Source organism: Apteryx rowi, unplaced genomic scaffold (assembly GCF_003343035.1).
Source record: "Apteryx rowi isolate R43461 unplaced genomic scaffold, aptRow1 scaffold_500, whole genome shotgun sequence".
Classification (NCBI taxonomy): domain Eukaryota; kingdom Metazoa; phylum Chordata; class Aves; order Apterygiformes; family Apterygidae; genus Apteryx; species Apteryx rowi.
In genome coordinates this window covers 332,755-347,321 of record NW_020450762.1, presented here as the reverse complement: position 1 = coordinate 347,321, position 14,567 = coordinate 332,755, and the positions used below count along the sequence as shown (strand labels likewise).

General features: G+C 42.5%; 1 protein-coding gene across 1 annotated transcript in view; it reads right to left on the bottom strand.

Moving 5' to 3' along the window:
- The window catches only part of COL22A1 (collagen type XXII alpha 1 chain), a 213,299-nt gene that overhangs the window by 13,301 nt on the left and 185,431 nt on the right, over positions 1-14,567 (bottom strand). Inside the window, exons 44-54 of the mRNA XM_026079885.1 lie at positions 13,801-13,914; positions 12,034-12,087; positions 9,752-9,805; positions 8,860-8,913; positions 7,264-7,317; positions 5,674-5,727; positions 3,989-4,042; positions 2,971-3,024; positions 2,320-2,364; positions 1,263-1,316; positions 154-207 (exon numbers count right to left, since the gene is read on the bottom strand). Coding sequence (XP_025935670.1) covers positions 154-207; positions 1,263-1,316; positions 2,320-2,364; positions 2,971-3,024; positions 3,989-4,042; positions 5,674-5,727; positions 7,264-7,317; positions 8,860-8,913; positions 9,752-9,805; positions 12,034-12,087; positions 13,801-13,914 — 645 coding nt within the window. The remainder of the gene's footprint in view (positions 1-153; positions 208-1,262; positions 1,317-2,319; positions 2,365-2,970; positions 3,025-3,988; positions 4,043-5,673; positions 5,728-7,263; positions 7,318-8,859; positions 8,914-9,751; positions 9,806-12,033; positions 12,088-13,800; positions 13,915-14,567) is intronic.

Here is a 14,567-nt window from a genome sequence, read left to right as displayed (position 1 = left end):
TATCATGCTGATCTATCTTTCCCAAAGTAAGTAAGATGTTTTACCACCTGAATCTTGTATAAAATTCTTCTTCCAAATAGAGGCAGATTCTAGGATATTTTCACTATAAACAATGTACCCTTCAAAACCTGCTTGTTGAAAGAGAAAACTCACCGGCTGCCCTCTGAGTCCTCGAGGACCTTGTGGTCCTATGGGGCCAGTATCACCCTGAAAGAAAGAAAAGTGTTCTGTTGAGTGAGAAAGATCTGACACAGAGGCAAGTAAATTATCATCTTAAAAGGTGCCTGTTAAATTGCTCTGCTCATGTATTAGAGAAAACAGCATTAAAGAAAAGTCTCACTACTCCCTTACAGTTATGCAGGAGGAAGACCAGCCTCTTGAATTTTAAAAGTCTGTCTGTCTCCAAATGCAGTGTGATTGCAAGGAGAACCCATTAGCATCAGGTTATCTTAAAGCCGGATTTCTCAGGAACAGAGATTCTCCAGCACTTCTCAAGAACTGACTACTTTGTTCTCTCTTGAACTAGGTTTCAGACCTGCTTCTACCTTTTCTGAGTGGTTCTGCTAGACCTGTCTTCCACTTTACCTTGTAGKGGTACCATTTACTGCATAGCATTTTTTCAGTGATACAAGGGGTGCAAATGAGAAACCACCTCCCAAGTCCCATGGCAATGGCATGTCAGCCACCTGGCACATTGCTCGGCAGCTACTGCAGGATTCTGCCCAGGTTATGTTCTCCCGGGACTTTGTTCCGGGACTGCATTTAAAATGAGTAATGTCRAAGGATCTGTTTATACTGTCTTTCTTTCCTCTGAGCAGCAGCGTCTTATTCCATAGGTATTTCTCAGATTTCAGTGGAGCTATTTGTGCAGTAAGGTACAGCTCTTGTAGAGGAAGTGTGACAGAATCTGGCCCAACAGGACTTGGCTGAATGAAGCATGGCTCAGAGAGGTGTGTGGCAGAAAGCAGGCCCATTGCTATGCAGCACAGCCTGTGATTCAAACAATACAGTTTTCTCCCTTTTCCAAAGATATAGCTGACATTTAAGTGTCAGCCGCTGAGCAGTGACAAAGGCCCTCTAATTCCTCGTTACCATAATGAGCTTTGCACAAATCATTCCCTGTGCACTGCTGCAATAATTTACCCTTTACTGCAGTTTCTGCAGGTTTTTTTTTTTTTTTTGAGTGGGGAGAACATTGTGAATGAAAATTTTCATTTGTCAGGGAGCAGGGGATTAATTTCTGCTCAAAATGGTATACTTACATCCTTCCCTGGTGGCCCCTCATGCCCAGCAGGACCTGTCGCACCTGGCTCCCCCTGCAATTCAGCAAAAAGAAAGGAGAAATCAACTGAAGGTCAATGACAGACCAGTAACATCACTGCAAATGGTGAGGGGTTTCAGCAGTATTGGACTGAAGCTCATAACTCTGTGGAGGCGTGAGGACTTTTTAAAGCCAACAGGAGCCTTGTACATCAGACAGGATACACGGCTTATAAAAATAACTCAGGAGCATCTTCTGTAAGTGATGCACAAGGTAGTGCACTGCTTTCCAGCAGAATATTAGCTACTGCCAGTGCAGTGATTGAAAACCACCAATGTACTCCTGATGCAGAAACTATTTTAATGAGAAAGAGATGAGCAGATCCAGCATCGGATTACTCAGCTAAGCTCCTGCAAGTGGAACGTTTTCTCTCTCTGTGGAAAACCAGAATTAGGCAGAAGGACATTCAGTTTTGTATTCCACTTTCTATACCAAGGAGCCTTTTGTGCTGCACTGCAGAYTCAGAACTGCAAGGAGCCCAACTTTTCATGCAGGACTTGAGTTTTGTGATTTRTGACTCAAAGGCAACTAAGCCAAAGGCCCAGAGGCATTTCTATTCTCTTTTCTGTATGTTTTGTCTCTGAACACACTCTGCATTACTAAGGCTTTTTGGGAGGAGATCTGATCCTTGTGCTACAAGTGCAATAGGGTTCCTCACCTTGCACTTCAGCAGTTGTACCAGTGGGATGTGGTGTAGAGGCATCCTGTGAAACTTTCTTACAAAGGGCCATCTCAAAGGGAGCATCAAAGAAATCAGATCTACCAGCTGCCTCAACTTATCTGGAAGCAGAACTTCAGGAGAGAGAATGAAGACGGCTGCTGTGATTTTATGCCATGGGTGCGGCCCATGGAGTTATGGTTGAAAACAGCGGTGTTAAACACAGGCCTGTCATCATTTTTTTCCACAGCTTCAAAAAGCCTATTCAAGGTCAACTGTTTAATTAACACAATATTTTTCCAAAAGACCATGCTGTGTGCATAAAGGGCATGGTACTTACCCGGGGACCTGGGGGACCTGTATCTCCTCTTTGTCCCTTGAAACCCTATAAAAGAGAATGAAATCAGTGACCATCCATTATCCCAATGCATGAAGCACTGAGAAAGCTTTARTTTTAATGTGCACTTAATAAACTTCCAGTTTTGCCTAAGATTACTAGAAACTGGTCACCATGGAGCTGCCATGACCCAGGGAGTGATTAGGAAAGGCTATGTCCTAGGGACACCAGAGACCTTTCCATAACTGCATAGGCTACAAGACCACAGTGTGTATATTCCTGCTGTGACCGGTCCGTAGACCATTTAGCCCTAGATTTCATTGTCCCCGTCCTTTTTGAGAACACATAACAGAGCACATGAATTACAGTTGTGGCTTTCTGGTAAAAGAGGGGGTCATGCGTTTTTGTGCCTTAACCTTTATGTAAAGGACTTACTCTGCTCCAGGTCAGCCTTAGTGTGAAGGACTTGGAAATGCCTGTGTTTGATTTTTATTGATTATTTATGTATATAGTCACAATACCATCACTGTTCTCAGCCAAGCCAACTCTTTGATTATACATTCACATCAGTAAAGGACACCATCTGCCCAACAAAAGCTTCCAGTGCAAGGTACAGAAGAGTTACTGCATTGAATCTTTTAGAACAGCACCTACCGGTAAGCCTCTGGCACCCTCCTGGCCAGGAAGTCCAGGTTCTCCAGGCTTTCCCTATGGGAAAAAATCATGTTCATATCACCAGGAGTCTCAAGTTTATCTCTCTGCTGAAGAAAATCCTTTCACTCTTCTCCCTTATATGTAACAATACTGAGAACTATGATTGCCCAGGGTTTCTCCAGCAGTGTCGGTGTCTGAGCATGCAACAGAGACATTCTCATGGATGCCTCTACCAGTACTGCTGGGAACATAGCCTTAGAAGTTCAAAGGCGCTTGTGTCTTTGGACTTGCTGCTCCACATACTGGTTTCCCTAATGACTGGGGACCTGGCTTTTCACAGAACCACTAACTTTTATGCTGTGTTTTGACAAATCACATAAAAAGGTTGGCAAAGCCAGATATCGAAAGTGCATTCTTATTATAACAAATACAGTTGCAGGGAATAATATTCCATGTCCAGTTTATTAACATTTCCCTTCAGCTGGGCAACTTCATGKCTCAGACTTTTCTCTCAACAAATGCAAGTATAGACTAAATAGAGAAAATCAAATATAAAGCCCTCAATCCTGGAAAACAAAACAGTCATAGAGCATCCCAGGAATGGCTTCTTTGAAGACACTTCCTGTATGTTTTTTTTATCTCCCACAATCTTTTGCCAAAAAATGGATCACAAGGTTGAATAGTACAAGACAACCTTCTTTCTCTGCAATATTTATGCTAGCTGTAAAAGTGGAATCACTAGCTTTTAGAGTATTTACGGTAGCTGTAAAAGTGGAATCACTAGGTTTTAGAATATTTATGGTAGCTGTAAAAGTAAAAGAACACAGTTTCCTCTCAAGATTGCTAGTGTGTGAATCTTATAAAATGCTCAAGACAATATAGTCCTTCTGGTGTTAAAAAAAAAGACATGCAAACAAACTCCCTGGACCCYTAAGGAGTCCGCAGATAGGCAGCTCCAAAAGCAATAACTAGATGCAGGCTCTGAATGCCTGAGTGAAACAGCTTTAAATTACATTACCGGTTCCCCAAGAGATCCTGGCTTGCCATCTTTGCCATCATTTCCAGCAATGCCCTGTAAATGAAATGCAAAACAGGGTATAAGGAGGGAGTCTATAAGAAGGATCAGTATGTTTTTGTCAGCGTGAAATCTTACAATGACACCTCTGCTTCATCATAGTATACTTGAGTTTGCATAGCCCTCAGAAAACTAAGCTATTTCTATAGCTCAGCCATAAACGGCTCCTTGCCGCACTACTGTAATAGCACAAACTGTTTCCCTTTCCAATATGGTACCTCTAAGGGGTCTTCTTTTCAGCAAGGCAAGTACTCCAAAAGATTATAAAGACAGGATTCTAAAAACAGATTCTTAGCTTGTATAAATCATTATAATGCCATTATTTTCATTGAGCTAGACTGCTTTACAGTAGAAATAGCTCTGGCCTTATCCCCACAAGGCATAAAAACAGAACAAAATGTTGTACTAACACATTTCCCCAAAGAAAAGAAATCAGATTCTATGGCAAGATGCACTTCATCTTGAGTCAATGCAAGGGAATTATTTCAACTGTGGATTCAGAAAAAGTCAATCTTTCAGCCTAAAAGTTCTTGTGCCCTTACACTGAGAGCTCTTTTGGGAGCTATTATGTCAAGGGACCTTGACAGGCTGTAGAAATGGGAAGAGAGGAACCTCATGAAGTTCACCAAAAGGAAGTGCACAGTCCTGCACCTGGGGAGGAATAACCCCATGCACCAGGACAGGCCAGGAGCTAACCAGCTGGAGAGCTGCTTTCCATAGAAGGACCTGGGGTCCTGGTAGACACAAAGTTGAACACGAGCCCCTGTGGCAAAGGCAGCCAACAGTATCCTGGGCTGCATTAGGAAGAGCCTTGCTAGCAGGTTGAGGGAGGTGATCCTTCCCCTCTACTCAGCACTGGTGAGACACACCTGAAGTGCTGTGTTTCCAGTTCTAGGCTCCCCAATATGAAAGAGCCATGGACACCGTGAACCAAGTCCAGAGCATCTCTCATATGAGGAGAGGCCAAGACTGTTCAACCTGAGAAGCGAAGGCTCAGGGGGATCTTATCAATGTGTATAAATCTGATGGGAGGCTGTGACGAGGGCAGGGCGTGGACTCTTCTCAGTGGTGCCCAGTGACAAGATGAGAGGGAACAGGCACAAACTGAAACACARGAAATTCTGTTTGAACATAAACATTTCTTCACTGGTGGGGTGGTTGAACACTGGAATAAGTTTCCCAGAGAGGTTGTGAAGTCTCCATCCTTGRAGATATTCAAAACCTGACTAGACATGGTCCTGGGCAACCTGCTCTAGGTGAMCCTGCTTGAGCAGGGGGSTTGGACCAGAGGATCTCCAGAGGTCCTTGCCAACCTCAACAATTCTGTGTGATTCCGTGTATTATTTGACTTCTGCACTCTGCATGAGAGTATCTCTGCCAAAGAATGAGGAAGCGGATGAGGAACAGACCTATTTCATTTTGGTAATTAGCATTTAGCTTTCAAGTGGTCAAACACAGCATTCATGCAGTTCTAGACAAAGGACATTGTAGCATGAACATGACAGGTACTATTACAGATCATACACATCTTTCAAAGCACCTTCAAAGTGTCACCTGCTCGTTTTACATGCCCACATGTTTATAAACAATTTAATATATTGAATGAGAAGGAGCTGACTTGCACTCACTGGAAGTCCAGGTACCCCTGGTGGTCCCTGTGGACCTGGAGGGCCATCTTTACCCTGAAAAGAAACCAGAAACACCACGGGTCAGACAAGCTCTTCATACACTTCTGTCAGATGAAGATTTAGCAAATTTAGTGTTCAGAAGGAGAGGAAAGGGACCACTGTGAGAGTCGGATCTTGCATCCCACATCACACAGTGTAAAGGCTTCCCTGAAGTCATTCCCCTTTAAACCGGAGAGTTTTCTTTTTACATGAAACATCCAATATTAGTTAGAAGTTGTTACAAATGGAGAAACTACTAACATCACTGGGAAGCTTTCTCTAAAGTTTAATTACATTTAATACAGAGTGTTTAATTTCTTGTATGAAGGTGTCTAGCCAGGAAACAGAAGTTCTGTATTTTATAAATATTGAATTAGTGGTTATGRGAAGTGCCTAGCTGACAGTCCTAAGAAAGAAATCCCCTCTTATTCTACAGGATAGGACAATAGCATCCAAGGTCAATCACACTATTTCAACCTTGATCACTCATTTGAAAAGGAAGTTCAGCCAGTCTGTGGCATCTCTGCTGAAAGTGCTCATTGATTTCACAACAGCCATCAGAAGGACCATCACTGGTCACTGATAATGAAGTTTAGATTGAAATGAATGGGCAAAAGGTGCCCTATTCATTAGGAAACYCTGCTCTAGAAATTAATCACATAATTACAGAGCTCCAAACTGTTCCAGCTCAACAGCATGCATTACTCTAGGATGGTTCATCTTTTCCTCTTCAAACTGAAGTTAGTATCAATCAGATTCTGATCACATTATCTGTCTCTTTCAGGGTTTTCTGATGTATTATCATAAAATAACACCCGAACACCTTTCAAATAAAACAGCAGAACAAAATTCTTCATAAATTTCTCAAAGTTATATCTGTACTAGTATTTTCAGTGGTGCCAGGGAATGTTCTCAGACCCTGGAATTTGAGCAGTCTGTGCTGTGACATCCTTCAAAAGGTCTCTAGKTGGGTTTTGACAATCCCCAGGCACAGTTCAGGTGTTAGCCTGGATCATGAAGCATCCTAATAGGCTTTTTAGATGCAGCCATCTTGTTCTAGAAGCTAAGAGACATTAATAGCAAAGACAGGCCATGCAGTTGGCCTTAATGCCAGAGAAAAATCTGGGACATCTTTAATGTACTAATACATATTCATTCAGCCTCTTGCTCTTCTCCCATCTCCAGACTGTCAATCTGCAATGATCTGAGAAACAGCAAGCATGTGTTCTGATTCATTGCTGCAGGCAATTTACTGGATGGAAGAGAGGTACAAAAAGCTCTTTAGAGAGTGGGCTCAGGGTGTTCTGAAGAGGTTCCACAAAGTGGATTTGGTTCTGGCGAATATGGAGTTCCTTTTGGTGAGTTAAAAAAACTGTAGGAACAGAGTAACCTGCTGTTATCTGTGTGGGTCCTAGCTGCAGGTGCAGAGTTGCTTCAGGTTGAATAGTGTTGGGAACCTTCAAACAACATTACAAWGGTTCCAGTTCAGCTTTACTTTACAGAAGTAAAGCCAGTTAAAGGTAGTGGTTGAACACAGAGCCTGTAGCTTACTATATCTCCTGGGTTTCCTGCTGGTCCTATTGGTCCAGGTGCCCCATCTGGTCCCTAAATAAAATAAAGCAGAAACAATGTGAGTGATTGATGTATTTTGTACATTTGTCAATGCACTCACTACCACAGATGGCAACACTGAAGTTTTCCCTCATTTACTCATTTTAGCATTCATTCCTTCATTCATCACAGAAAAGCAGTGCCAATCTCTGCATACAATCAGCCTCCAAAGCCAGAAATAGTCAAATATTTGAGCTTGGTCCYGGCCCTCCCTTCTGAAAATAGGGGATGATTAGGAAAAAGCCAATCTTGTCACAAAAATAACTCTGAAAAACAGAAATGATGGGAGTAGTTTGAACCATACTCCGTGGAAGGCAAACTCCTGGAATCACGAGTCAATGCAGATAGAGGAAAAAGTCACAGCAAAAGTTGCAGAAAAAAAGATCTAGGGGAATATTGCATTTTGCTCTCCCTCGACAGGATCCATTTTGCTTTGCCCTTTTCCTTTCACCATGAGTACATTCAGAGGGTCTCACGGGACACTTTAAGGGGTTTAATCCTGCTGGAATAACAGTATGGCTGTGGTTGTGGCAGTAAACCTGCTTGTATTGCCAGTTTCTCCTAAAATAATGCTTCTCAAGATGAGATTGCAGGAAAGCAAATGACCCACAAAGCAGGTCAAGTACTGTCCCAATGGCAAAGCATTCAGCAACCTTTAGGCACTGCTACCATCCGAAAATAGAATTTTAATCCAAACCTCTTTTCTGGTACCTCCTGTTGTTTAGTCAGTGCAATGCAAATTCAGCTTTGAAGGGACTGTGCTGATCCCCAGAATAGATGAAGGCTGTACACCCGCAGAAGGGCAGAGCCAAACTGCGCTGTAAGCAGGAATATGAGTAGTGATGACTGTGGGCAAAGGAGGCTTGGAAAGAAAAGCCCTTCATTAAGGAAAAGTCATAGCTCTTAGAGGGTATAAGTGGTGATGCCATGAGCAGGAGAGCCACTTATTTCAACCTTGCTTCTGCAGTATCACACAAGCATTATGCTTATTGAAATACAAAGAAGCATAACTGTATTTGTGGAGAGAGTAGAGCTAGGAATGAGAAGAACTGTGATGGAGAGGCACACGTGGAGAAGGATTCTTAATTCAGAAGTAACCCACAGGTTATGAAAACTGAAGCTAATTCAGTCTCATACCACTATATGTTAACTGAGAACCATGAAACACAGTTTTAGCTGCTAGTTCCAGACTGACTACTTATTCTGCATAAAAGGAAACACCTATATACATGCTACAAAGAAGTCTCTGTGGAAGAGTTTTCATGATCATTGTGTTGTATGAAGAAATAGACTGAAGCTTAACATCAATTTACAGAGTGAGTTGAAGCAATCAACAAAAAGTGGCTGATGTATTAAATAGCAATTATCATGAGTGAAGAATTCTATGACACTCAAGGGACCATTAGAAACCCACTGGAAAATGCAAATGCAATGCACAGATGGGTGGGAATGGCCCTTTCTGCCGTATGGAGCTTGCAACAACCTTTATTAGTAAGGAATATACAGGACCATCTGCTTTGCAACAGGGGAACTTACAGGTGGACCAGGGTTTCCAGGAGGCCCTGAGAAGCCTGGCATTCCAGGATGGCCCTGCAAAATGAACACAGATTTTCTTTATGCATTATTCACGTCTTTAGCGGAGGTAAATTAACTGGTCATAGGCATTGTGCRATAACATCAAAATAAGACAATACACAGACATCTAGTTATAAAGAAATAAGATACTATGGCTTTTTAAAGCAAAGCCTTGGTTTTCAATAAATGCATTTCAGAACATACTTATATTTAGAGTGTACTTTTTCTACTGTGTACTTCACTGTATGTTAACAGGAGCTGAGAACAAAGACTGTGAATTAGACAAGGTAGGAGACCAGGCAGGAAACAAAAGCTGCTTAAAATATCTTACAAATCTCATTGTAGGTGTTGGTTTGCGCCCTGAATTATTGGCTTAACCCTTGACAAAATTAAGTGCAAAAGTCTGCTCTGATTTAGACAGTTCTCTTTCTTTTGGCATCTCAGTTCCTCCTAAAACAGGCCCTCCTTGCACCCTTCTTCCAGGACTATCAGAAACACTAGCCTTTCCCATTAAAGATTCATCTCCTGGATCTCATCTACTCATTAGCTGGGTAAATGAATGCAGGTTGGGTAATGTAGAGAACTGAATGCATCCAATCTAGACATGAGGAAACAGATTATCTGGGAATCCGCCAACACAAGACAGAGAAGGCTCTTGCAGGAAATGAGAAGGGGAGCCTGAGGAGGAGTGCTGTATTTCCATCCGGACAGGCATCTGAGGTTTAGAAATGGTGAGGAGCTCCCATCTTCCTCCCCTGCCTCTGGAAAAGGGATTTCTCTACCAACACAATGGCAGTTTTTGATGAAGAAAGAATCACAGTTACCGCACTGTTGGAAAGCACACACTTTTTACCTGCTCGCCTTTTTCTCCTGCATCCCCGGTTGTACCACGGTCTCCTTTAGCACCCTGGTAACAAAAAAAAAGCCATTGAAAGTCACTTAGATTCAGCGTTGTATTGGCCTTTTGACCATTTCGTAAGGCGCTTGGACACTTGAGTATCAAACACAGAAGCTAGGACTGAATCCCGCTTGCCCTCCTCTTAAATTCTTCCCCAGACTTTCACTACTGATTTTGGAGCCCGAATACACGGCAAAAATGGTCTTTGATCAGATCCAGCATAGACTTTTTTTTTGGGGGGGGGGCGGGAATATTTTGTTTTGTTTTTTAATATTGTAGTCTCACGGACATGAAAAAGACCTACAAATCCTTAAAAATGCACAGGTTGTTAGGCACTGAACTAAATGGGTCTCTTTGGTCAGGAATTATCTAGCCCAGTGCAGATGTCTACAATATGAGCTAGTAATCCCCTCTCCCTTGAGGGAAAACAGTGATTAAAAAAAAAAAAAAAAGGCATTTCAGGGTGCAGTCATAAAATTCACACCAAGAAAGTGCCCCTCTCTCTCTCCCTCTACTAGCAGCAACAGAACAGAGACAACTAACTGGGATGCAGACGTCAGCATTATCAATGCTTAAACTTAGGCAAAATGAATCTTACACTTACAGCGAAAAATATCGAGATGATGGGGAACAAATTATGACCTGAACAAYGCACAGGACACTAACGCATAATGCTGCCAATGGAAACGATACTCTGGTTCATTACATGAGAGCTGGGAGACAAGTGGGGAAAGAAGAGATGCTATTTATCAATTAAAAGAGGCATAATTCATATTACTAGAAGGAATGAAACTGGTCACATGGCTAGAGCAAGGATCTGCAGTTCCACTGTTGCACTTCAGAATGGTACCTAATACCAGTTTTTATGGTGTTGTTAGGGACCACATACCCCATTTTCAAAAGCACAGAGCTCTCTGGGTCTTTCATCCCTTAGCACCCTCCTAAAATAATTAGAAAGGAGTACAATGACTGGCTTTCTGTTTGCAGCTCCTTAGATGTTTTAAAATAATTGCTTTTAACATTTGCAAACTCTGTGAATTCATCTGTTTACTCAATACAAGTTAGAATTTTTACCAATTATTTGATTAATACTATTCACCTGTGCACTTTAAAATTGATGTTGTTTCAGCTAAACATTCATCCTTGCTGCCCAGCTCTCTGCTTTCTCCATAGTATATAAAAAAGCAGCAGAAGACGAGGTATATCTCAGACTGCTTAGGATTTCTACCAGTTATTGTAGTTATGGGTTACTTGTTATTTTGCAGATTTTATCCTAAAGCGCACTCTCATTTTGATCAACCCTACATTTACTTCTGAGACTCTACTTCTCCTCCCACCCCCATAGTTTTAATTGCAAGGTATAAAATTAATCTCTGAATCAGAAATAGCTTGTTATACATGCTAGTAAGTGCAAATACAAAGATGTTAAAATAGCAAATGTTGTTTTAGACAGTAAGTCAGGAATGCAGGCAAGTCTGCAGGAAAACTATCTGTGCTCCACAATGAAAACACCTCTCTCCTTCCATTGATTGGCTTTGATTTACTTCACATTAGGCAGTTGTAAAGGTTTTGATCATAACCAGGCACTGGCACTCTGAGCAGACCGATGACAGAGTTACTTATGGGAAGAGCTTGAAATGTTCCGTTATTAAAATCCTTCAGACATTGCAAGTTTGATGTTTGTGAGGCAGAAGCATGCAGTTGAAATGAGCTGTTCATCCTATAGCATGTTTCAACAAACATTTAGAGTCTGTGGATAAAGCAACCATGGCAGATAATGTATTTGGAACACAGCAGCCCACTGCATCACCCTGAATTTAAAGTGATTCAAGCATACAGGATTCAAACAGGAGAGGAACATGCAGAGTTGCTACTGTTGAGGCTTTAATTTCTTCCTCACCTGATTTGAATTGAAACTTACTCTAAAGTCTTTAGCTCTCAAAAAACCCCCAAAGGAATGAATTTCAACATCAAGAATCAAGCCTGTCAGGGTTTTTGTGAACAGAGGGATAGTATGAGAAAGACTGCATTTAAGTGAAACACTGTTCATATGGGAAGCTGTGCAGTTCTAAGTACTGTGACAAAAATTCAGTCCAGTGAATTACCAGTACGGGGTCTACCTAACAGGCAAGTCCTACCCCTTTATGTAGGGATGGATGCCAAGATCCTGCTTCAGCCARTGCGCTAACTAATCACAAGTAGATTTTGGTTAGGCAACAGCGGAAAAAACAACCAACCTTYGGGCCATCCAGCCCAGGTGGGCCTGCAGGACCTCTGGGACCAGCGATCCCCTGCAATACAGAAGAGGTAGAGGTAAATACTAGTTTCTTGCTGATCAGAAAGGGARAGTAAGTCAGCAATGACCCCTCACAACTAGAACYGCGGAGTYGAAAGGGCTACCTTTGTGCTCAGCRTTACAGACTKCTTCGTGCTCCAGCACACGCTGTGTTGGTGGAATATAGTCCTGTTCCCGTATGGCATCAGACAGGCTCATCAAGACAACATTAYGTACCYCTAAATATGTAGCTGGCTCTTTGCCAAATGGGCTAATCTTTAGGAAAAGGCTTTGTTATTGTATTACATCAGCCCTGGTTATTGTTGGAAACAAAAGATTCGGGGGGGAACCATATGCAGAGTGCCACAAAAGGATTCAGTCTGCAGGACTCTCCCTTCTGATTGAGCCTTGAACCAACCATGCTGAGGCCAGCACGGTACAATAGCACCGAGATCCTGATTACTTGAAATAATAACATTCTCTCTGTGGCTTTTTACAGAAGTGACRGGTTTCCTGGAACAACAGTAGGCACTGTATTTTCCTCTCCCAAATTCCTCCTTCCAGCTCAAATGGGATGTGGCATCCCTCACTTCCCATCTTAGCTTCTGTTTTCTCTTCCCAAAAGACAGGCTTTTTATATCAGAGTTCTCAACTTAGATTCACAAAGGTATTAAGGTACCTAAACTCCACTGAAATACAAGTCTGTGTTCTAAGAAAAAGGCAAAATCAAGATATTTCTCACAACAACCACAATTCATGGAAAATGAGTGATCAAGAATGCACAAAACACACCATGGATAGACCAGCCAAATTCTCAGTTACATCATAGACTTCTTCATTCACTTTTATCCACTTAAGAGAGCTGGACAYAGAAAGGGAGAGAGATCCACAAGGATCACAGACAGGGGAAAACTGAAACTGAGACTGCTAAAAGAGGATTTCAAGGGATGTGAATAATAAAGGATCTCTGGATAGTAGAAACTCAGCACTTTTCCTCTCCCCTGGTTCTCATGCCCTACTAAAAAGTTTAAGGGATTAATTTCACTATGTGTCACTTATTAAGACCCCTTATCCCCCCTCCTTCTTTTCAAGTCCTCTGCAAAATTTGTGCCTCTGAAACAGCAGTTACTCCTAACTYTTCCCCTCAGGCATCCTTGTAGCCAACAGAAAATCCATACAATGATCACTGAGCTTTCAGGAGTGTACTCCACTCACTCCTAAATCACTGCTCTTTTTTCCTCAAACACATCTGCCATTTCTCCTTCTGAATAAGAAGCATGACTGAAAAACTCCTTCTGAGTTGTTTGGTAGCTCCCACAGAGCAGAAGGTGGATGGCAAAAGTGGCATTTTGCAGCTCCTAAATTCCATGCTGTTCTGGGAAGCAGCAGGTCCAGTCCACTGAGCTTTGAACTTCAGAACTGCAGAGCAACTCAACCACTTCTACCTCTCACACCTGCTGCAAGGCTCAGACCAGGTCAGAGGGGAAAAAACACTAGTATCAGTACCTTGGTCTTTCTGGCACACAAAAAGCCATCCAAGAATACTTATACTACCAAAAGCAAGGCATAGACACCTTAGCAGAAGCTGAAATCCAGYCCATTGACCCACAGACATCTRTAAAGTATTCAGYACATTGCTGYTGCTAAAGAAAGCAACCATGTACAAATATTATAWGAAAAACAAGTTAGAATGCATCCAAGGCAYGGCCACGCTTTCTAGCTCTCTTACCATTTTGCCATCCTGGCCATCTCTACCTGGTGGTCCTCGGAGACCTTTATCACCTTTGAAACCTGGAATGCCGGGTAGTCCTGGTGGGCCAGGGGGACAGTCACTGCACACATCCTAGGAGAGAAGAGTGACGTTGAGAACTAAATGAACAACAGACTGAGGGCCTCTAGCAGGCCCTGCAGACCCCAGTATGAATATGGCAGCGTGGTGCTAGAAGCACAGCCTATAGGCCTTTGCATTTCAGCCATACTGAGGAGGATGTGGGTTACTTTGACTTGTAGAACCGAGCTCAGGGCAGCATGGAACATAGCAAGGGTCAGCTCCAAGTTCACACAGACTCCCATAGTGAATTTTTTACCAGATGTGTTGGACAATTCCTATCTCATCATCCAGGATCAAGAAACGGGGGAAAAGCTCTTCCTAAAGGGGAGATCAGACAGCCAAAAAGCAAGACCACCAAGAACAGCCCTGTTTCAAAGCTGCAAGTCTACTGTAGCTGCAAGTCTACTGAAGCTGCAGAAAACTGTGTCTGCAACAGTCTGAAAGAGTTGAGTTATGGCTCGGAGGGCAGATTGTTAGGGAAAACCCAGGTGCAGCATAATGTCAGAGTGTTTTGGAAGGGAAACTGCATTCATCAACTAGCGTGGCCAAGGAGAACTCATCCACTGGAGTTCATGAAGACCAAATATCTTAATGCCCTGGCCAGATTCTGTCATGCAGAATTACAACCTCCCTCTTTCGAATACTCTTTGAAGCATCATCTTGGT